At 39.7% G+C, this 24,657-nt stretch overlaps 1 protein-coding gene across 1 annotated transcript; it reads right to left on the reverse strand.

The window, feature by feature from the left end:
* Positions 1-19,939: 19,939 nt before the first annotated feature.
* LOC143841966 (integrase/recombinase xerD homolog) lies at positions 19,940-20,836 on the reverse strand. Its single transcript, XM_077346515.1, has one exon. It carries the CDS (start codon positions 20,834-20,836, stop codon positions 19,940-19,942), a length of 897 nt encoding a protein of 298 aa, XP_077202630.1.
* Positions 20,837-24,657: the final 3,821 nt, after the last annotated feature.

A 24,657-nucleotide genomic window follows, 5' to 3' on the forward strand; every position in this document is an offset into this window, starting at 1 on the left:
GCCCAGTGAACGGATCGTTTAGCTTTATATATTGTTCCATTTGGGCGTTGTATTGGTTTTTTGGAAGTGTTAGACCTGTAATAGAAAAATTTAAATGGTTGGGAAAGGTCATGGGATGTAGAAATATTTTTTTCACATTTTACTTCCTTGTAAAAACAAGTAAATCAGTAGGGATTTTCGTACGGATAAGTACCCAGTGAACGGTTCGTTTAGCTTTATATATTGTTACGGGTGGGCGTTGTATTGGTTTTTCGGAAGTGTTAGACGTGTAAGAGAAAAATTTAAATGGTTGGGAAAGGCCATGGGATGTAGAAATATTTCTTTCACATTTTACTTCCTTGTAAAAACAAGTAAATCAATAGGGATTTTCGTACGGATAAGTACCCAGTGAACGGTTCGTTTAGCTTTATATATTGTTCCGGGTGGGCGTTGTATTGGTTTTTCGGAAGTGTTAGACCTGTAAGAGAAAAATTTAAATGGTTGGGAAAGCCCATGGGATGTAGAAATATTTTTTTCACATTTTACTTCCTTGTAAAAACAAGTAAATCAATAGGGATTTTCGTACGGATAAGTACCCAGTGTACGGTTCGTTTAGCTTTATATATTGTTACGGGTGGGCGTTGTATTGGTTTTTCAGAAGTGTTAGACCTGTAAGAGAAAAATTTAAATGTTTGGGATAGGCCATGGGATGTAGAAATATTTTTTTCACATTTTATTCCCTTCTTAGAACAAGGTAATCAATAGCGATTTTCGTACGCATAAGTACCCAGTGAACGGTTCGTTTAGCTTTATATATTGTTCCGGGTGGGCGTTGTATTGGTTTTTCGGAAGTGTTAGACCTGTAAGAGAAAAATTTAAATGGTTGGGAAAGGCCATGGGATGTAGAAATATTTTTTTCACATTTTACTTCCTTGTAAGAAAAGGTAAATCAGTAGGGAATTTCGTACGGATAAGTACCCAGTGAACGGTTCGTTTAGCTTTATATATTGTTCCGGGTGGGCGTTGTATTGGTTTTTTGGAAGTTTTAGACCTGTAAGAGAAAAATTTAAATGGTTGGGAATGGCCATGGGATGTAGAAATATTTTTTTCACATTTTACTTCCTTGTAAAAACAGGTAAATCAATAGGGATTTTAGTACGGATAAGTACCCAGTGAACGGTTCGTTTAGCTTTATATATTGTTACGGGTGGGTGTTGTATTGGTTTTTCGGAAGTGTTAGACCTGTAAGAGAAAAATTTAAATGGTTGGGAAAGGCCATGGGATGTAGAAATATTTTTTTCACATGTTACTTCCTTGTAAAAAAAGGTAAATCAATAGGGATTTTCGTACGTATAAGTACCAAGTGAACGGTTCGTTTAGCTTTATATATTGTTACGGGTGGGCGTTGTATTGGTTTTTCAGAAGTGTTAGACCTGTAAGAGAAAAATTTAAATGTTTGGGATAGGCCATGGGATGTAGAAATATTTTTTTCACATTTTATTCCCTTCTTAGAACAGGTAAATCAATAGCGATTTTCGTACGCATAAGTACCCAGTGAACGGTTCGTTTAGCTTTATATATTGTTCCGGGTGGCCGTTGTATTGGTTTTTCGGAAGTGTTAGACCTGTAAGAGAAAAGTTTAAATGGTTGGGATAGGCCATGGGATGTAGAAATATTTTTTTCACATTTTATTTTCTTGTAAAAACAGGTAAATCAATAGCGATTTTCGTACGCATATGTACCCAGTGAACGGTTCATTTAGCTTTATATATTGTTCCGGGTGGGCGTTGTATTGGTTTTTCGGAAGTGTTAGACCTGTAAGAGAAAAATTTAAATGGTTGGGAAAGGCCATGGGATGTAGAAATATTTTTTTCACATTTTACTTCCTTGTAAGAAAAGGTAAATCAATAGGGAATTTCGTACGGATAAGTACCCAGTGAACGGTTCGTTTAGCTTTATATATTGTTCCGGGTGGGCGTTGTATTGGTTTTTTGGAAGTTTTAGACCTGTAAGAGAAAAATTTAAATGGTTGGGAATGGCCATGGGATGTAGAAATATTTTTTTCACATTTTACTTCCTTGTAAAAAAAGGTAAATCAATAGGGAATTTCGTACGGATAAGTACCCAGTGACCGGTTCGTTTAGCTTTATATATTGTTCCGGGTGGGCGTTGTATTGGTTTTTTGGAAGTTTTAGACCTGTAAGAGAAAAATTTAAATGGTTGGGAAAGGCCATGGGATGTAGAAATATTTTTTTCACATTTTACTTCCTTGTAAAAACAGGTAAATCAATAGGGATTTTCGTACGGATAAGTACCCAGTGAACGGTTCGTTTAGCTTTATATATTGTTACGGGTGGGTGTTGTATTGGTTTTTCGGAAGTGTTAGACCTGTAAGAGAAAAATTTAAATGGTTGGGAAAGGCCATGGGATGTAGAAATATTTTTTTCACATGTTACTTCCTTGTAAAAAAAGGTAAATCAATAGGGATTTTCGTACGTATAAGTACCAAGTGAACGGTTCGTTTAGCTTTATATATTGTTCCGGGTGGGCGTTGTATTGGTTTTTCGGAAGTGTTAGACCTGTAAGAGAAAAATTTAAATGGTTGGGAAAGGCCATGGGATGTAGAAATATTTTTTTCACATTTTATTTCCTTGGAAAAACAGGTAAATCTATAGGGATTTTCGTACGGATGAGTGCCCAGTGAACGGTTCGTTTAGCTTTATATATTATTCTGGTTGGGCGTTGTATTGGTTTTTCGGAAGTGTTAGACCTGTAAGAGAAAAATTTAAATGGTTGGGAAAGGCCATGGGATGTAGAAATATTTTTTTCACATTTTACTTCCTTGTAAAAAAAGGTAAATCAATAGGGATTTTCGTACGGATAAGTACCCAGTGAACGGTTTGTTTAGCTTTATATATTGTTCCGGGAGGGCGTTGTATTGGTTTTTCGGAAGTGTTAGACCTATAAGAGAAAAATTTAAATGGTTGGGAAAGGCCATGGGATGTAGAAATAATTTTTTCACATTTTACTTCCTTGTAAAAACAGGTAAATCAATAGGGATTTTCAAACGTATAAGTACCCAATGAAAGGTTCGTTTAGCTTTATATATTGTTACGGGTGGGTGTTGTATTGGTTTTTCAGAAGTGTTAGACCTGTAAGAGAAAAATTTAAATGGTTGGGATAGGCCATGGGATGTAGAAATATTTTTTTCACATTTTATTTCCTTGTAAAAACAGGTAAATCAATAGCGGTTTTCGTACGCATAAGTACCAAGTGAACGGTTCGTTTAGCTTTATATATTGTTACGGGTGGGCGTTGTATTGGTTTTTCTGAAGTGTTAGACCTCTAAGAGAAAAATTTACATGGTTGGGAAAGGCCATGGGATGTAGAAATATTTTTTTCACATTTTATTTCCTTGTAAAAACAGGTAAATCTATAGGGATTTTCGTACGGATAAGTACCCAGTGAACGGTTCGTTTAGCTTTATATATTGTTCCGGGTGGGCGTTGTATTGGTTTTTCGGAAGTGTTAGACCTGTAAGAGAAAATTTAAATGGTTGGGAAAGGCCATGGGATGTAGAAATAATTTTTTCACATTTTACTTCCTTGTAAAAACAGGTAAATCAATAGGGATTTTCGAACGTATAAGTACCCAGTGAAAGGTTCGTTTAGCTTTATATATTGTTACGGGTGGGTGTTGTATTGGTTTTTCGGAAGTGTTAGACCTGTAAGAGAAAAATTTAAATGGTTGGGATAGGCCATGGGATGTAGAAATATTTTTTTCACATTTTATTCCCTTGTTAGAACAGGTAAATCAATAGCGATTTTCGTACGCATAAGTACCCAGTGAACGGTTCGTTTAGCTTTATATATTGTTCCGGGTGGCCGTTGTATTGGTTTTTCGGAAGTGTTAGACCTGTAAGAGAAAACTTTAAATGGTTGGGATAGGCCATGGGATGTAGAAATATTTTTTTCACATTTTATTTTCTTGTAAAAACAGGTAAATCAATAGCGATTTTCGTACGCATATGTACCCAGTGAACGGTTCATTTAGCTTTATATATTGTTCCGGGTGGGCGTTGTATTGGTTTTTCGGAAGTGTTAGACCTGTAAGAGAAAAATTTAAATGGTTAGGAAAGGCCATGGGATGTAGAAATATTTTTTTCACATTTTACTTCCTTGTAAGAAAAGGTAAATCAATAGGGATTTTCGTACGGATAAGTGCCCAGTGAACGGATCGTTTAGCTTTATATATTGTTACGGGTGGGCGTTGTATTGGTTTTCGGAAGTGTTAGACTTGTAAGAGAAAAATTTAAATGGTTGGGAAAGGCCATGGGATGTAGAAATATTTCTTTCACATTTTACTTCCTTGAAAAAAAAGGTAAATAAATAGGGATTTTCGTACGGATAAGTACCCAGTGAACGGTTCGTTTAGCTTTATATATTGTTACCGGTGGGCGTTGTATTGGTTTTTCGGAAGTGTTAGATCTGTAAGAGAAAAATTTAAATGGTTGGGAAAGCCCATGGGATGTAGAAATATTTTTTTCACATTGTACTTCCTTGTAAAAACAAGTAAATCAATAGGGATTTTCGTACGGATAAGTACCCAGTGAACGGTTCGTTTAGCTTTATATATTGTTACGGGTGGGCGTTGTATTGGTTTTTCAGAAGTGTTAGACCTGTAAGAGAAAAATTTAAATGGTTGGGAAAGGCCATGGGATGTAGAAATATTTTTTTCACATTTTACTTCCTTGTAAAAAAAGGTAAATCAATAGGGATTTTCGTACGCATAAGTACCCAGTGAACGGTTCGTTTAGCTTTATATATTGTTCCGGGTGGGCGTTGTATTGGTTATTCGGAAGTGTTAGACCTGTAAGAGAAAAATTTAAATGGTTGGGAAAGGCCATGGGATGTAGAAATAATTTTTTCACATTTTACTTCCTTGTAAAAACAGGTAAATCAATAGGGATTTTCGAACGTATAAGTACCCAGTGAAAGGTTCGTTTAGCTTTATATATTGTTACGGGTGGGTGTTGTATTGGTTTTTCGGAAGTGTTAGACCTGTAAGAGAAAAATTTAAATGGTTGGGAAAGGCCATGGGATGTAGAAATATTTTTTTCACATTTTACTTCCTTGTAAAAACAAGTAAATCAATAGGGATTTTCGTACGGATAAGTACCCAGTGAACGGTTCGTTTAGCTTTATATATTGTTACGGGTGGGCGTTGTATTGGTTTTTCGGAAGTGTTAGACCTGTAAGAGAAAAATTTAAATGGTTGGGATAGGCCATGGGATCTAGAAATATTTTTTTCACATTTTATTTCCTTGTTAGAACAGGTAAATCAATAGCGATTTTCGTACGCATAACTACCCAGTGAACGGTTCGTTTAGCTTTATATATTGTTCCGGGTGGCCGTTGTATTGGTTTTTCGGAAGTGTTAGACCTGTAAGAGAAAAATTTAAATGGTTGGGAAAGGCCATGGGATGTAGAAATATTTTTTTCACATTTTATTTCCTTGTAAAAACAGGTAAATCTATAGGGATTTTCGTACGGATAAGTGCCCAGTGAACGGTTCATTTAGCTTTATATATTATTCCGGTTGGGCGTTGTAATGGTTTTTCGGAAGTGTTAGACCTGTAAGAGAAAAATTTAAATGGTTGGGAAAGGCCATGGGATGTAGAAATATTTTTTTCACATTTTACTTCCTTGTAAAAAAAGGTAAATCAATAGGGATTTTCGTACGGATAAGTACCCAGTGAACGGTTCGTTTAGCTTTATATATTGTTCCGGGTGGGCGTTGTATTGGTTTTTCGGAAGTGTTAGACCTGTAAGAGAAAAATTTAAATGGTTGGGAAAGGCCATGGGATGTAGAAATAATTTTTTCACATTTTACTTCCTTGTAAAAACAGGTAAATCAATAGGGATTTTCGAACGTATAAGTATCCAGTGAAAGGTTCGTTTAGCTTTATATATTGTTACGGGTGGGTGTTGTATTGGTTTTTCGGAAGTGTTAGACCTGTAAGAGAAAAATTTAAATGGTTGGGAAAGGCCATGGGATGTAGAAATAATTTTTCACATTTTACTTCCTTGTAAAAACAAGTAAATCAATAGGGATTTTCGTACGGATAAGTACCCAGTGAACGGTTCGTTTAGCTTTATATATTGTTACGGGTGGGCGTTGTATTGGTTTTTCGGAAGTGTTAGACCTGTAAGAGAAAAATTTAAATGGTTGGGATAGGCCATGGGATGTAGAAATATTTTTTCACATTTTATTTCCTTGTTAGAACAGGTAAATCAATAGCGATTTTCGTACGCATAAGTACCCAGCGAACGGTTCGTTTAGCTTTATATATTGTTCCGGGTGGGCGTTGTATTGGTTTTTCGGAAGTGTTACACCTGTAAGAGAAAAATTTAAATGGTTGGGAAAGGCCATGGGATGTAGAAATATTTTTTTCACATTTTAATTCCTTGTAAAAACAAGTAAATCAATAGGGACTTTCGTACGGATAAGTACCCAGTGAACGGTTCGTTTAGCTTTATATATTGTTCCGGGTGGGCGTTGTATTGGTTTTTCGGAAGTGTTAGACCTGTAAGAGAAAAATTTAAATGGTTGGGAAAGGCCATGGGATGTAGAAATAATTTTTTCACATTTTACTTCCTTGTAAAAACAGGTAAATCAATAGGGATTTTCGAACGTATAAGTACCCAGTGAAAGGTTCGTTTAGCTTTATATATTGTTACGGGTGGGTGTTGTATTGGTTTTTCGGAAGTGTTAGACCTGTAAGAGAAAAATTTAAATGGTTGGGAAAGGCCATGGGATGTAGAAATATTTTTTTCACATTTTACTTCCTTGTAAAAACAAGTAAATCAATAGGGATTTTCGTACGGATAAGTACCCAGTGAACGGTTCGTTTAGCTTTATATATTGTTACGGGTGGGCGTTGTATTGGTTTTTCGGAAGTGTTAGACCTGTAAGAGAAAAATTTAAATGGTTGGGAAAGGCCATGGGATGTAGAAATATTTTTTTCACATTTTATTTCCTTGTAAAAACAGGTACATCTATAGGGATTTTCGTACGGATAAGTGCCCAGTGAACGGTTCGTTTAGCTTTATATATTATTCCGGTTGGGCGTTGTATTGGTTTTTCGGAAGTGTTAGACCTGTAAGAGAAAAATTTAAATGGTTGGGAAAGGCCATGGGATGTAGAAATATTTTTTTCACATTTTACTTCCTTGTAAAAAAAGGTAAATCATTAGGGATTTTCGTACGGATAATTACCCAGTGAACGGTTCGTTTAGCTTTATATATTGTTACGGGTGGGCGTTGTATTGGTTTTTCGGAAGTGTTAGACCTGTAAGAGAAAAATTTAAATGGTTGGGATAGGCCATGGGATGTAGAAATATTTTTTTCACATTTTATTTCCTTGTTAGAACAGGTAAATCAATAGCGATTTTCGTACGCATAAGTACCCAGTGAACGGTTCGTTTAGCTTTATATATTGTTCTGGGTGGCCGTTGTATTGGTTTTTCGGAAGTGTTAGACCTGTAAGAGAAAAATTTAAATGGTTGGGAAAGGCCATGGGATGTAGAAATATTTTTTTCACATTTTACTTCCTTGTAAAAAAAGGTAAATCAATAGGGATTTTCGTACGGATAAGTACCCAGTGAACGGTTCGTTTAGCTTTATATATTGTTCCGGGTGGGCGTTGTATTGGTTTTTCGGAAGTGTTAGACCTGTAAGAGAAAAATTTAAATGGTTGGGAAAGGCCATGGGATGTAGAAATAATTTTTTCACATTTTACTTCCTTGTAAAAACAGGTAAATCAATAGGGATTTTCGAACGTATAAGTACCCAGTGAAAGGTTCGTTTAGCTTTATATATTGTTACGGGTGGGTGTTGTATTGGTTTTTCGGAAGTGTTAGACCTGTAAGAGAAAAATTTAAATGGTTGGGAAAGGCCATGGGATGTAGAAATATTTTTTTCACATTTTACTTCCTTGTAAAAACAAGTAAATCAATAGGGATTTTCGTACGGATAAGTACCCAGTGAACGGTTCGTTTAGCTTTATATATTGTTACGGGTGGGTGTTGTATTGGTTTTTCGGAAGTGTTAGACCTGTAAGAGAAAAATTTAAATGGTTGGGATAGGCCATGGGATCTAGAAATATTTTTTTCACATTTTATTTCCTTGTTAGAACAGGTAAATCAATAGCGATTTTCGTACGCATAAGTACCCAGTGAACGGTTCGTTTAGCTTTATATATTGTTCCGGGTGGCCGTTGTATTGGTTTTTCGGAAGTGTTAGACCTGTAAGAGAAAAATTTAAATGGTTGGGAAAGGCCATGGGATGTAGAAATATTTTTTTCACATTTTATTTCCTTGTAAAAACAGGTAAATCTATAGGGATTTTCGTACGGATAAGTGCCCAGTGAACGGTTCGTTTAGCTTTATATATTATTCTGGTTGGGCGTTGTAATGGTTTTTCGGAAGTGTTAGACCTGTAAGAGAAGAATTTAAATGGTTGGGAAAGGCCATGGGATGTAGAAATATTTTTTTCACATTTTACTTCCTTGTAAAAAAAGGTAAATCAATAGGGATTTTCGTACGGATAAGTACCCAGTGAACGGTTCGTTTAGCTTTATATATTGTTCCGGGTGGGCGTTGTATTGGTTTTTCGGAAGTGTTAGACCTGTAAGAGAAAAATTTAAATGGTTGGGAAAGGCCATGGGATGTAGAAATAATTTTTTCACATTTTACTTCCTTGTAAAAACAGGTAAATCAATAGGGATTTTCGAACGTATAAGTATCCAGTGAAAGGTTCGTTTAGCTTTATATATTGTTACGGGTGGGTGTTGTATTGGTTTTTCGGAAGTGTTAGACCTGTAAGAGAAAAATTTAAATGTTTGGGAAAGGCCATGGGATGTAGAAATATTTTTTTCACATTTTACTTCCTTGTAAAAACAAGTAAATCAATAGGGATTTTCGTACGGATAAGTACCCAGTGAACGGTTCGTTTAGCTTTATATATTGTTACGGGTGGGCGTTGTATTGGTTTTTCGGAAGTGTTAGACCTGTAAGAGAAAAATTTAAATGGTTGGGATAGGCCATGGGATGTAGAAATATTTTTTCACATTTTATTTCCTTGTTAGAACAGGTAAATCAATAGCGATTTTCGTACGCATAAGTACCCAGTGAACGGTTCGTTTAGCTTTATATATTGTTCCTGGTGGGCGTTGTATTGGTTTTTCGGAAGTGTTACACCTGTAAGAGAAAAATTTAAATGGTTGGGAAAGGCCATGGGATGTAGAAATATTTTTTTCACATTTTACTTCCTTGTAAAAAAAGGTAAATCAATAGGGATTTTCGTACGGATAAGTACCCAGTGAACGGTTCGTTTAGCTTTATATATTGTTCCGGGTGGGCGTTGTATTGGTTTTTCGGAAGTATTAGACCTGTAAGAGAAAAATTTAAATGGTTGGGAAAGGCCATGGGATGTAGAAATAATTTTTTCACATTTTACTTCCTTGTAAAAACAGGTAAATCAATAGGGATTTTCGAACGTATAAGTACCCAGTGAAAGGTTCGTTTAGCTTTATATATTGTTACGGGTGGGTGTTGTATTGGTTTTTCGGAAGTGTTAGACCTGTAAGAGAAAAATTTAAATGGTTGGGAAAGGCCATGGGATGTAGAAATATTTTTTTCACATTTTACTTCCTTGTAAAAACAAGTAAATCAATAGGGATTTTCGTACGGATAAGTACCCAGTGAACGGTTCGTTTAGCTTTATATATTGTTACGGGTGGGCGTTGTATTGGTTTTTCGGAAGTGTTAGACCTGTAAGAGAAAAATTTAAATGGTTGGGAAAGGCCATGGGATGTAGAAATATTTTTTTCACATTTTACTTCCTTGTAAAAAAAGGTAAATCAATAGGGATTTTCGTACGTATAAGTACCCAGTGAACGGTTCGTTTAGCTTTATATATTGTTCCGGGTGGGCGTTGTATTGGTTATTCGGAAGTGTTAGACCTGTAAGAGAAAAATTTAAATGGTTGGGAAAGGCCATGGGATGTAGAAATAATTTTTTCACATTTTACTTCCTTGTAAAAACAGGTAAATCAATAGGGATTTTCGAACGTATAAGTACCCAGTGAAAGGTTCGTTTAGCTTTATATATTGTTACGGGTGGGTGTTGTATTGGTTTTTCGGAAGTGTTAGACCTGTAAGAGAAAAATTTAAATGGTTGGGAAAGACCATGGGATGTAGAAATATTTTTTTCACATTTTACTTCCTTGTAAAAACAAGTAAATCAATAGGGATTTTCGTACGGATAAGTACCCAGTGAACGGTTCGTTTAGCTTTATATATTGTTACGGGTGGGCGTTGTATTGGTTTTTCGGAAGTGTTAGACCTGTAAGAGAAAAATTTAAATGGTTGGGATAGGCCATGGGATCTAGAAATATTTTTTTCACATTTTATTTCCTTGTTAGAACAGGTAAATCAATAGCGATTTTCGTACGCATAAGTACCCAGTGAATGGTTCGTTTAGCTTTATATATTGTTCCGGGTGGCCGTTGTATTGGTTTTTCGGAAGTGTTAGACCTGTAAGAGAAAAATTTAAATGGTTGGGAAAGGCCATGGGATGTAGAAATATTTTTTTCACATTTTATTTCCTTGTAAAAACAGGTAAATCTATAGGGATTTTCGTACGGATAAGTGCCCAGTGAACGGTTCATTTAGCTTTATATATTATTCCGGTTGGGCGTTGTAATGGTTTTTCGGAAGTGTTAGACCTGTAAGAGAAAAATTTAAATGGTTGGGAAAGGCCATGGGATGTAGAAATATTTTTTTCACATTTTACTTCCTTGTAAAAAAAGGTAAATCAATAGGGATTTTCGTACGGATAAGTACCCAGTGAACGGTTCGTTTAGCTTTATATATTGTTCCGGGTGGGCGTTGTATTGGTTTTTCGGAAGTGTTAGACCTGTAAGAGAAAAATTTAAATGGTTGGGAAAGGCCATGGGATGTAGAAATAATTTTTCACATTTTACTTCCTTGTAAAAACAAGTAAATCAATAGGGATTTTCGTACGGATAAGTACCCAGTGAACGGTTCGTTTAGCTTTATATATTGTTACGGGTGGGCGTTGTATTGGTTTTTCGGAAGTGTTAGACCTGTAAGAGAAAAATTTAAATGGTAGGGATAGGCCATGGGATGTTGAAATATTTTTTCACATTTTATTTCCTTGTTAGAACAGGTAAATCAATAGCGATTTTCGTACGCATAAGTACCCAGCGAACGGTTCGTTTAGCTTTATATATTGTTCCGGGTGGGCGTTGTATTGGTTTTTCGGAAGTGTTACACCTGTAAGAGAAAAATTTAAATGGTTGGGAAAGGCCATGGGATGTAGAAATATTTTTTTCACATTTTAATTCCTTGTAAAAACAAGTAAATCAATAGGGACTTTCGTACGGATAAGTACCCAGTGAACGGTTCGTTTAGCTTTATATATTGTTCCGGGTGGGCGTTGTATTGGTTTTTCGGAAGTGTTAGACCTGTAAGAGAAAAATTTAAATGGTTGGGAAAGGCCATGGGATGTAGAAATAATTTTTTCACATTTTACTTCCTTGTAAAAACAGGTAAATCAATAGGGATTTTCGAACGTATAAGTACCCAGTGAAAGGTTCGTTTAGCTTTATATATTGTTACGGGTGGGTGTTGTATTGGTTTTTCGGAAGTGTTAGACCTGTAAGAGAAAAATTTAAATGGTTGGGAAAGGCCATGGGATGTAGAAATATTTTTTTCACATTTTACTTCCTTGTAAAAACAAGTAAATCAATAGGGATTTTCGTACGGATAAGTACCCAGTGAACGGTTCGTTTAGCTTTATATATTGTTACGGGTGGGCGTTGTATTGGTTTTTCGGAAGTGTTAGACCTGTAAGAGAAAAATTTAAATGGTTGGGAAAGGCCATGGGATGTAGAAATATTTTTTTCACATTTTACTTCCTTGTAAAAACAAGTAAATCAATAGGGATTTTCGTACGGATAAGTACCCAGTGAACGGTTCGTTTAGCTTTATATATTGTTACGGGTGGGCGTTGTATTGGTTTTTCGGGAGTGTTAGACCTGTAAGAGAAAAATTTAAATGGTTGGGAAAGGCCATGGGATGTAGAAATATTTTTTTCACATTTTATTTCCTTGTAAAAACAGGTACATCTATAGGGATTTTCGTACGGATAAGTGCCCAGTGAACGGTTCGTTTAGCTTTATATATTATTCCGGTTGGGCGTTGTATTGGTTTTTCGGAAGTGTTAGACCTGTAAGAGAAAAATTTAAATGGTTGGGAAAGGCCATGGGATGTAGAAATAATTTTTTCACATTTTACTTCCTTGTAAAAACAGGTAAATCAATAGGGATTTTCGAACGTATAAGTACCCAGTGAAAGGTTCGTTTAGCTTTATATATTGTTACGGGTGGGTGTTGTATTGGTTTTTCGGAAGTGTTAGACCTGTAAGAGAAAAATTTAAATGGTTGGGAAAGACCATGGGATGTAGAAATATTTTTTTCACATTTTACTTCCTTGTAAAAACAAGTAAATCAATAGGGATTTTCGTACGGATAAGTACCCAGTGAACGGTTCGTTTAGCTTTATATATTGTTACGGGTGGGCGTTGTATTGGTTTTTCGGAAGTGTTAGACCTGTAAGAGAAAAATTTAAATGGTTGGGATAGGCCATGGGATCTAGAAATATTTTTTTCACATTTTATTTCCTTGTTAGAACAGGTAAATCAATAGCGATTTTCGTACGCATAAGTACCCAGTGAATGGTTCGTTTAGCTTTATATATTGTTCCGGGTGGCCGTTGTATTGGTTTTTCGGAAGTGTTAGACCTGTAAGAGAAAAATTTAAATGGTTGGGAAAGGCCATGGGATGTAGAAATATTTTTTTCACATTTTATTTCCTTGTAAAAACAGGTAAATCTATAGGGATTTTCGTACGGATAAGTGCCCAGTGAACGGTTCATTTAGCTTTATATATAATTCCGGTTGGGCGTTGTAATGGTTTTTCGGAAGTGTTAGACCTGTAAGAGAAAAATTTAAATGGTTGGGAAAGGCCATGGGATGTAGAAATATTTTTTTCACATTTTACTTCCTTGTAAAAAAAGGTAAATCAATAGGGATTTTCGTACGGATAAGTACCCAGTGAACGGTTCGTTTAGCTTTATATATTGTTCCGGGTGGGCGTTGTATTGGTTTTTCGGAAGTGTTAGACCTGTAAGAGAAAAATTTAAATGGTTGGGAAAGGCCATGGGATGTAGAAATAATTTTTCACATTTTACTTCCTTGTAAAAACAAGTAAATCAATAGGGATTTTCGTACGGATAAGTACCCAGTGAACGGTTCGTTTAGCTTTATATATTGTTACGGGTGGGCGTTGTATTGGTTTTTCGGAAGTGTTAGACCTGTAAGAGAAAAATTTAAATGGTAGGGATAGGCCATGGGATGTTGAAATATTTTTTCACATTTTATTTCCTTGTTAGAACAGGTAAATCAATAGCGATTTTCGTACGCATAAGTACCCAGCGAACGGTTCGTTTAGCTTTATATATTGTTCCGGGTGGGCGTTGTATTGGTTTTTCGGAAGTGTTACACCTGTAAGAGAAAAATTTAAATGGTTGGGAAAGGCCATGGGATGTAGAAATATTTTTTTCACATTTTAATTCCTTGTAAAAACAAGTAAATCAATAGGGACTTTCGTACGGATAAGTACCCAGTGAACGGTTCGTTTAGCTTTATATATTGTTCCGGGTGGGCGTTGTATTGGTTTTTCGGAAGTGTTAGACCTGTAAGAGAAAAATTTAAATGGTTGGGAAAGGCCATGGGATGTAGAAATAATTTTTTCACATTTTACTTCCTTGTAAAAACAGGTAAATCAATAGGGATTTTCGAACGTATAAGTACCCAGTGAAAGGTTCGTTTAGCTTTATATATTGTTACGGGTGGGTGTTGTATTGGTTTTTCGGAAGTGTTAGACCTGTAAGAGAAAAATTTAAATGGTTGGGAAAGGCCATGGGATGTAGAAATATTTTTTTCACATTTTACTTCCTTGTAAAAACAAGTAAATCAATAGGGATTTTCGTACGGATAAGTACCCAGTGAACGGTTCGTTTAGCTTTATATATTGTTACGGGTGGGCGTTGTATTGGTTTTTCGGAAGTGTTAGACCTGTAAGAGAAAAATTTAAATGGTTGGGAAAGGCCATGGGATGTAGAAATATTTTTTTCACATTTTACTTCCTTGTAAAAACAAGTAAATCAATAGGGATTTTCGTACGGATAAGTACCCAGTGAACGGTTCGTTTAGCTTTATATATTGTTACGGGTGGGCGTTGTATTGGTTTTTCGGGAGTGTTAGACCTGTAAGAGAAAAATTTAAATGGTTGGGAAAGGCCATGGGATGTAGAAATATTTTTTTCACATTTTATTTCCTTGTAAAAACAGGTACATCTATAGGGATTTTCGTACGGATAAGTGCCCAGTGAACGGTTCGTTTAGCTTTATATATTATTCCGGTTGGGCGTTGTATTGGTTTTTCGGAAGTGTTAGACCTGTAAGAGAAAAATTTAAATGGTTGGGAAAGGCCATGGGATGTAGAAATATTTTTTTCACATTTTACTTCCTTGTAAAAAAAGGTAAATCATTAGGGATATTCGTACGGATAATTACCCAGTGAACGGTTCGTTTAGCTTTATATATTGTTACGGGTGGGCGTTGTATTGGTTTTTCGGAAGTGTTAGACCTGTAAGAGAAAAATTTAAATGGTTGGGAAAGGCCATGGGATGTAGAAATATTTTTTTCACATTTTATTTCCTTGTAAAAACAGGTAAATCTATAGGGATTTTCGTACGGATAAGTGCCCAGTGAACGGTTCGTTTAGCTTTATATATTATTCCGGTTGGGCGTTGTATTGGTTTTTCGGAAGTGTTAGACCTGTAAGAGAAAAATTTAAATGGTTGGGAAAGGCCATGGGATGTAGAAATATTTTTTTCACATTTTACTTCCTTGTAAAAACAGGTAAATCAATAGGGATTTTCGTACGGATAATTACCCAGTGAACGGTTCGTTTAGCTTTATATATTGTTCCGGGTGGGCATTGTATTGGTTTTTCGGAAGTGTTAGACCTGTAAGAGAAAAATTTAAATGGTTGGGAAAGGCCATGGGATGTAGAAATATTTTTTTCACATTTTACTTCCTTGTAAAAACAAGTAAATCAATAGGGATTTTCGTACGGATAAGTACCCAGAGAACGGTTCGTTTAGCTTTATATATTGTTACGGGTGGGCGTTGTATTGGTTTTTCGGAAGTGTTAGAACTGTAAGAGAAAAATTTAAATGGTTGGGATAGGCCATGGGATGTAGAAATATTTTTTTCACATTTTATTTCCTTGTTAGAACAGGTAAATCAATAGCGTTTTTCGTACGGATAAGTGCCCAGTGAACGGATCGTTTAGCTTTATATATTGTTCCATTTGGGCGTTGTATTGGTTTTTTGGAAGTGTTAGACCTGTAATAGAAAAATTTAAATGGTTGGGAAAGGTCATGGGATGTAGAAATATTTTTTTCACATTTTACTTCCTTGTAAAAACAAGTAAATCAGTAGGGATTTTCGTACGGATAAGTACCCAGTGAACGGTTCGTTTAGCTTTATATATTGTTACGGGTGGGCGTTGTATTGGTTTTTCGGAAGTGTTAGACGTGTAAGAGAAAAATTTAAATGGTTGGGAAAGGCCATGGGATGTAGAAATATTTCTTTCACATTTTACTTCCTTGTAAAAACAAGTAAATCAATAGGGATTTTCGTACGGATAAGTACCCAGTGAACGGTTCGTTTAGCTTTATATATTGTTCCGGGTGGGCGTTGTATTGGTTTTTCGGAAGTGTTAGACCTGTAAGAGAAAAATTTAAATGGTTGGGAAAGCCCATGGGATGTAGAAATATTTTTTTCACATTTTACTTCCTTGTAAAAACAAGTAAATCAATAGGGATTTTCGTACGGATAAGTACCCAGTGTACGGTTCGTTTAGCTTTATATATTGTTACGGGTGGGCGTTGTATTGGTTTTTCAGAAGTGTTAGACCTGTAAGAGAAAAATTTAAATGTTTGGGATAGGCCATGGGATGTAGAAATATTTTTTTCACATTTTATTCCCTTCTTAGAACAAGGTAATCAATAGCGATTTTCGTACGCATAAGTACCCAGTGAACGGTTCGTTTAGCTTTATATATTGTTCCGGGTGGGCGTTGTATTGGTTTTTCGGAAGTGTTAGACCTGTAAGAGAAAAATTTAAATGGTTGGGAAAGGCCATGGGATGTAGAAATATTTTTTTCACATTTTACTTCCTTGTAAGAAAAGGTAAATCAGTAGGGAATTTCGTACGGATAAGTACCCAGTGAACGGTTCGTTTAGCTTTATATATTGTTCCGGGTGGGCGTTGTATTGGTTTTTTGGAAGTTTTAGACCTGTAAGAGAAAAATTTAAATGGTTGGGAATGGCCATGGGATGTAGAAATATTTTTTTCACATTTTACTTCCTTGTAAAAACAGGTAAATCAATAGGGATTTTCGTACGGATAAGTACCCAGTGAACGGTTCGTTTAGCTTTATATATTGTTACGGGTGGGTGTTGTATTGGTTTTTCGGAAGTGTTAGACCTGTAAGAGAAAAATTTAAATGGTTGGGAAAGGCCATGGGATGTAGAAATATTTTTTTCACATGTTACTTCCTTGTAAAAAAAGGTAAATCAATAGGGATTTTCGTACGTATAAGTACCAAGTGAACGGTTCGTTTAGCTTTATATATTGTTACGGGTGGGCGTTGTATTGGTTTTTCAGAAGTGTTAGACCTGTAAGAGAAAAATTTAAATGTTTGGGATAGGCCATGGGATGTAGAAATATTTTTTTCACATTTTATTCCCTTCTTAGAACAGGTAAATCAATAGCGATTTTCGTACGCATAAGTACCCAGTGAACGGTTCGTTTAGCTTTATATATTGTTCCGGGTGGCCGTTGTATTGGTTTTTCGGAAGTGTTAGACCTGTAAGAGAAAAGTTTAAATGGTTGGGATAGGCCATGGGATGTAGAAATATTTTTTTCACATTTTATTTTCTTGTAAAAACAGGTAAATCAATAGCGATTTTCGTACGCATATGTACCCAGTGAACGGTTCATTTAGCTTTATATATTGTTCCGGGTGGGCGTTGTATTGGTTTTTCGGAAGTGTTAGACCTGTAAGAGAAAAATTTAAATGGTTGGGAAAGGCCATGGGATGTAGAAATATTTTTTTCACATTTTACTTCCTTGTAAGAAAAGGTAAATCAATAGGGAATTTCGTACGGATAAGTACCCAGTGAACGGTTCGTTTAGCTTTATATATTGTTCCGGGTGGGCGTTGTATTGGTTTTTTGGAAGTTTTAGACCTGTAAGAGAAAAATTTAAATGGTTGGGAATGGCCATGGGATGTAGAAATATTTTTTTCACATTTTACTTCCTTGTAAAAAAAGGTAAATCAATAGGGAATTTCGTACGGATAAGTACCCAGTGACCGGTTCGTTTAGCTTTATATATTGTTCCGGGTGGGCGTTGTATTGGTTTTTTGGAAGTTTTAGACCTGTAAGAGAAAAATTTAAATGGTTGGGAAAGGCCATGGGATGTAGAAATATTTTTTTCACATTTTACTTCCTTGTAAAAACAGGTAAATCAATAGGGATTTTCGTACGGATAAGTACCCAGTGAACGGTTCGTTTAGCTTTATATATTGTTACGGGTGGGTGTTGTATTGGTTTTTCGGAAGTGTTAGACCTGTAAGAGAAAAATTTAAATGGTTGGGAAAGGCCATGGGATGTAGAAATATTTTTTTCACATGTTACTTCCTTGTAAAAAAAGGTAAATCAATAGGGATTTTCGTACGTATAAGTACCAAGTGAACGGTTCGTTTAGCTTTATATATTGTTCCGGGTGGGCGTTGTATTGGTTTTTCGGAAGTGTTAGACCTGTAAGAGAAAAATTTAAATGGTTGGGAAAGGCCATGGGATGTAGAAATATTTTTTTCACATTTTATTTCCTTGGAAAAACAGGTAAATCTATAGGGATTTTCGTACGGATGAGTGCCCAGTGAACGGTTCGTTTAGCTTTATATATTATTGGCTGGTACGAGGCCAGATTTGGTGGAAGGAAGACGCGACTCAGCATTGGCTTAAAAATGGCCACAGCTTTTAATCAAACAACCTCCCACGGAGGGTTGGCGCTACACCAGGTGAATGAGCCTTACCTAGGCAGTCCGCTGACTGCCCCACCCACACAACCCGATAAGAAGTCCATCAATGTTCCCCGCTGGGAATACGGACTTCCAATCAGGTTTCTAATCATGGGAGATAACTCATATGGAGGGCCAAAGGGCGCAAACCTCCTTGACTACCTCCAGAGTCATCTGGTCAATTAATGAGCCACTCTCGCCGCCCCGCCGGGTCAGCTGGTCACTCATTAGAACCACCTCGTTAAGGAGGTCCCAACCCCTGAGGGGAGTCCGATCGCATACCGGCTCCCCCAATAGGCTCATTCTCCTGTGTTCCAAACGCTGTGACTAAAACATTGCAATCAAAACATAAACAATTAAACCATACAACATAATGGGTGGGAGGGTGGGATTGCTCGCCCGCACTCCAGACAGAGGCAGGGAAGCAACGGCCAACGTCCTCCCGGGGCGTTTAAACCCCCGCCCGAGGCTCGCGCGCCTGCCGCCGCCGCGCCCCGCGCCCGAGCCCCGCACGAGGAATGCCGAGCCGGCGCTTCCCCACTCGCCCTCCCCCAGCCAACCAGCGGCACCGGTAAGTCCCTGCCGCTTCATTGGCTGGTACGAGGCCAGATTTGGTGGAAGGAAGACGCGACTCAGCATTGGCTTAAAAATGGCCACAGCTTTTAATCAAACAACCTCCCACGGAGGGTTGGCGCTACACCAGGTGAATGAGCCTTACCTAGGCAGTCCGCTGACTGCCCCACCCACACAACCCGATAAGAAGTCCATCAATGTTCCCCGCTGGGAATACGGACTTCCAATCAGGTTTCTAATCATGGGAGATAACTCATATGGAGGGCCAAAGGGCGCAAACCTCCTTGACTACCTCCAGAGTCATCTGGTCAATTAATGAGCCACTCTCGCCGCCCCGCCGGGTCAGCTGGTCACTCATTAGAACCACCTCGTTAAGGAGGTCCCAACCCCTGAGGGGAGTCCGATCGCATACCGGCTCCCCCAATAGGCTCATTCTCCTGTGTTCCAAACGCCACTGAACGAAGAATTCGATCCCGCCAACCCTCAACTCCACATAACCATTCAATAAGAGCCCAACGGATATCATTTAGCCAAATGTCATGCCCCCAATTGGATAGGTGTATTCCATCCGCTCGAAACAACGCTCCGAGCTGACTATCAATGTCAGGGTGCCTAACAACACGGCTTCCCCAATTAATAACAAAACTACAAATAGAACGATTAATTTTAGCTTTTGCCCTATTAATGATCGCTGCCTTCTTCATGGAACTCCAGACGCGCCGGCTCAAAAGTTCTGACCATAGCAAAACCGTCTGGGGCATACGTTGCTGCAAAACCTTCAGATCTTCCACCATGATGTTAATCAATTGGCGACCAGGAATCTTTGGTATGTCGTTTTCACCCAGCTGAACAATCATTACACTCGGCATCCCCCAACGATAGATAGCTTGGGATGCAACGTCCAGCAGGTATCTCCATCTCAGGCCCCGATGACCACACCATGTAATGCGAAGGTGGTGATCCAAACCAAGATGACGGCCCCAACCAGAATTGACTGCATACCGGCTGGCCCAATAGATGATGCTGTGCCCCAGTACCAACACTGTCCAAATCGAAGGGCATATCCCTGGAACAATGAATAGATTAGTGAACCATATCTGGGCGCAGGTACCCTTTATAGGCTGCTGAGCGCCACCGCCCAAGTTTCATGATCTGTTTTGTGGAAGCCCCATCTTGCAAAGCCTGCGTAGCGGCCCCAATCCTAAAAGAATGTGAACCAAATTGTCCAGCAGGCAATCCTAGCTCATTCAGACAAAGCCTGAGAACTGCCATAAACTGAAATCGGGAAAAGTACGACCCATCCCGATGTATCAATAACGGCCCAACAATATCTGGGCGAACTTTCAAAAACTTAGATACCCATCGTACCGGACAAACAGGTAAGTCGTGCTTTCGGATGTGAACTGAAATACCCTTGCCCAATTGATCTGTTTTCGATTTCTGGAGCCAAATCAACAGACCATCCCCATGAAGTGTTACATCATGTAAGGCAACTGTAGCTGCCCCTGCCCTAGTACGAGCCGGGGACAGCAGCTCCCCACTTCGAAATGCTCCGTAAAAGGCCAACGTGAAGGCCGCCCCTGTAAGGTAGACCTCATACTTATTTAAACAGATGTGGTGCAACTTCTGCAGCAACCTCTGTAAAATATTCTTTGTAATCGGGCGCCTAGCATCTGGGATCCCAGGGGCTTGACGTCTCCAACCGTTAATGGCCCTTCTTGCCAAAAACGATGATCCCGGATCCCAACCCTTAAACAGTTTGCTATAGAAAGAGAGTCCCGCTAATTGGACTCTAATAGTTCTATGTGATGCCCCACGCTCCCACAGATGTGCCATGTAGCTCAGCAATAAACTTTCCTTCATAGGCCAGTCCCCCCGGCAGCCTAGTGTTCTGCAAAATAGAAGGAAGTTTTTGGCAGCTCCCAAGTACGATCGACGTGTAGATGGTGCCACAGAGCCTAGCACGGCCTGTAAAATCATTCTCGGCCAAGTGCCCACAGCTCCTCTGGAAAGACGTCTGGGGCTGCGTTCGCACCCGGGGCCAACTGACGGAACCTCTCGTCCTGCAAACGAGAGAGGGCGTCGGCTATTTCGTTGTGGACCCCGGATACGTGGCTGGCCACAAACGTAACGTTAAACCTCAAACAAGTCAAGACAAGTCTGCGGAGCAACCTCATAACTCGCATTGACTTTGAACTTTGTCTGTTCACTATATGAACCACAGCCTGATTGTCACACCAGAACTTTACCCGTTTGTTAGCAAACAATGAACCCCACAACTCCACGGCAACCAAAATTGGGAAAGTTTCTAAAAAGGTAAGGTCCCTACGCACTGCTGCATCCCAGCAATCAGGCCAACGTCTTGAACACCATCGGTTTTCATAAAATACCCCGAATCCTAGGCTCCCCGCAGCATCCGAGTAAATTTGTAAACTATCCTTAACTGATAAAGGAGATTGCCATATGGCAACCCCATTGAACGTTTCCAAAAATTCCCTCCAAACTGTCAAATCTTCTTTTATGTGACGGGTCACCCTTATGTGGTGATGCGCTTGCTTCACTCCAGCAGTGGAATGCACTAATCGCGCACAAAATGCCCTGCCTGGTGTTATCACCTTACATGCAAAGTTGAGATGTCCAACCAAGCTTTGCATTTCCTTAAGGGTACATTTCTTCCTCCCACACATTTCTCCCAACAGCCTTCTTACTTTTATTATTTTATCCTGGGGAAGCCTGGAGGTACCTTCAATGGAATCAAGTTCGATCCCCAAATATGAAAGGCAAGCTACCGGTCCCTCTGTTTTTTCAGCCGCCAATGGAACACCAAGCTCTGCCGCCAAGTCCTGAAACGTGGCTAGCCGCTGTGCACATGCCATTGAACCTCGGGGCCCCACAAAAAGAAAGTCATCCAAATAATGAGTGACCTCATCAAACTGCCCCTTAGCCTTTACCGCCCATTCTAAGAATGTGCTGAACGACTCGAAGGCTGCGCAAGCCACAGCACAGCCCATTGGCATTGCCTTATCCACGTACCAGCTACCTTGGAATTGCATACCTAATAGGTTAAAATCTGTCGGGTGCACTGGTAACAGCCGAAATGCCGATTGAATATCGCATTTGGCAATTAACGCACCAGGCCCGTTGGCCTTAACCAGAGCTACTGCCTGATCAAAAGGCGCATATCGCACAGAACATAATTCGTGTGGTATTCCATCATTAACTGAAGACCCCCGTGGATAAGACAAATGGTGGATAAGTCTAAACTCCCCTGCTGCCTTCTTAGGCACAACCCCCAACGGAGATACCCGTAAATGAGGGATCGGTGGGGCATCAAATGGACCTGCAATACGCCCTTCCCTGCACTCTTTCTCAAGCTTTTTAGCTACCACCTCAGGCATTGTCTTAGCTGATTTTAAGTTTTCAGACCACGAAGCCTCCCGTACCCCGACATAAGGAATCCTAAAGCCTTCCCGGAAACCTTCTGCAAGGTATTCTGCTGCCCTTCTATTAGGGTATCTGTGTAACCAAGCCAACAAGTGTGACACACTTACCGGAGTGGGGGCTTTGGATAACAGCACCTCAGGAATGGACTTAAGTGGTTTTGGCAGCACAGCAGGTATGGACCTAAGTAGTTTTGGCAGCATTTGAAGATCCAGCAGTGCCCGACCCCCCTTCTTTTTTACTGAGAGGCCGGGCCCCTCGAAAGGGCATTGATGAACCACCTTTAGCACATGCTGGAAGAGCATGACCCCCTCCACATGCTTCACATCTATGATCGAAACGGCAACGCCGCCGCCTGCATCCTTTATTATTAAAATCCCAACATGTGAGACCAAAAGAACGCTTTCCTGGCCCACCCTGTTGGCTGCGTTCCCTGGGACGCCTGGCTCCTGACCCAATTGTGACCATCCATGTGTCTAGGTGCTTTAAGTCCCACCGTGCATCCGGATTCTGTGAAGCTAACTCCCGGAATGCACGGTCATACTCAATTGCCCCTTCATCCCCTGCTATGTCCCGAGCCTCCAATATATGCGCAAAGTAGCGGCCCAAATGCCACCCTCGCTCGGGATAAGATCCACTGACTAGGATCAGATATTCAGCAAAACCCTTAAGCCAGTTATCAAAGGACCTTTCAACGAAAGGAGCATCCTTCCGCCGTTTCCGGTCTTTTTTGCTACCGGTGTCCCCGATCTTTTCTTGACTTTTTAGGAGAGAAAAGAAATCAACAAAATAACCCTCCAGAGCCCGCTCACGGATCTTAGTCCGCAAGTGAACACTTGGAGGCGCATCAGCCGTCTTGTATTTAACGGGAGGGGCCCTATCCTTTTCCGGCACTCCAGCTTCATCTAACAGCCGTTTTGTGTTTGTCCTACGAAGATCCATCCATTTCGGTATTCCGGGCACAAAAGCCCCTTCAATCCAAAACCAGCCCTCCCGCCTGATTTCCGTCCCGTCATCCCACTCGGAGGACTCACCCGACGACGGACTGCTGCGCAAAGACCGCCGTCGTTTGTGCCCTTTAGATTTTGAATTCCTCCCATGTTTTGTTCCAACTTGTCCTGCATGTCGCACTCCTTCTTTAGAAGTATGGCTCGTCCCCTCTCCTGAAGTACTGGATGGGCTGCCTTGAGCCCGACCCTTCCCTTTGACTTTTGCCCTAGACATGTGCTCCACGGCCCTAGCATAGCCTCTCCAGTAAGTACCGGATGATTTGTCTCTTAGCACCTGTTTACTAGCCTGTGAATCCCCTTCCTCCGATGAAGCGGATGTGCTCTCACTTTTGCCACCAGAACTACTAAAAGAACCCTCACTAGAACTTGTTAACTCTTGAACTTCCTTGCTTTTCCTGATCCTGGCACTCCTGGAACCATGTCTGCGATTGGCATTCGCCTTCTTATTTCTTCCTCTTCCCCGAGTTTGCCGCACTGGGGACTCACTATTAGAAGAATTTGACATTGCAGGACTACCCCATTTTGAGGCTACTCTGGACTCAGACCGCTCCTGTTGTTGAGCCCCTGCCTGTTTCTTATGCACCACTGCCTGTTTTTTATTTACCACTGGTCTAACCCCAGAATTGCTACTGCGCCTATCACGTGGTCTGACCTGCCTAACTTCCCCCTCCTGGCCTGAAGAAGGCTCAACTACTTTGACAGGGCGCTTCTTGCCAACCGCCGCACTTGCCCTTCTGCGTGGTGAGCGAGCTGGTGACCGTCCTTGACATGCCACCCCCTGCCCTGCCCGTGGAGTTGGCAAGGCAGAAGCCCATGCCTCACGGGCTCTAGATGCGCTGCTGCGCCGTAGTGGCCCGCCATGCTCCTGGGCAGGGTCCGCGCAATCCATCCCTGCACTCTGCCTTGAGCCCTGTCTCCCTCCAGCCTGTCTGGCCCGGGTAGCTCTCCTTGCTGGCATCTTTGAAATCTGCTGTTCAAATAGCCACCCTTGATACTTTGTTTCTTCCCTTTTCTACTTTGTTTCTTTCCAGTGAGAAACCTCCCAGCCAAGCCTGCCGATTTCAAAGTGGCCCCTTTTTTACTTTGTTTCTTACCCCCTCTAAGAGAGAAGAAACTCAAGAGCGAAACCTCCCAGCCAAGCCTGCCGGTTTTAAAACGGCCCCTTTTTTACTTTGCTTCTTACCCCCTCCAAGGAGGAAGAAACTCAAGAGCGAAACCTCCGAGCCAAGCCTGCCGGTTTTAAAACGGCCCCTTTTTTACTTTGCTTCTTACCCCCTCCAAGGAGGAAGAAACTCAAGAGCGAAACCTCCCAGCCAAGCCTGCCGGTTTTAAAACGGCCCCTTTTTTACT

Source organism: Paroedura picta, chromosome 7, assembly GCF_049243985.1.
Source record: "Paroedura picta isolate Pp20150507F chromosome 7, Ppicta_v3.0, whole genome shotgun sequence".
NCBI classification, from domain to species: Eukaryota; Metazoa; Chordata; class Lepidosauria; order Squamata; family Gekkonidae; genus Paroedura; species Paroedura picta.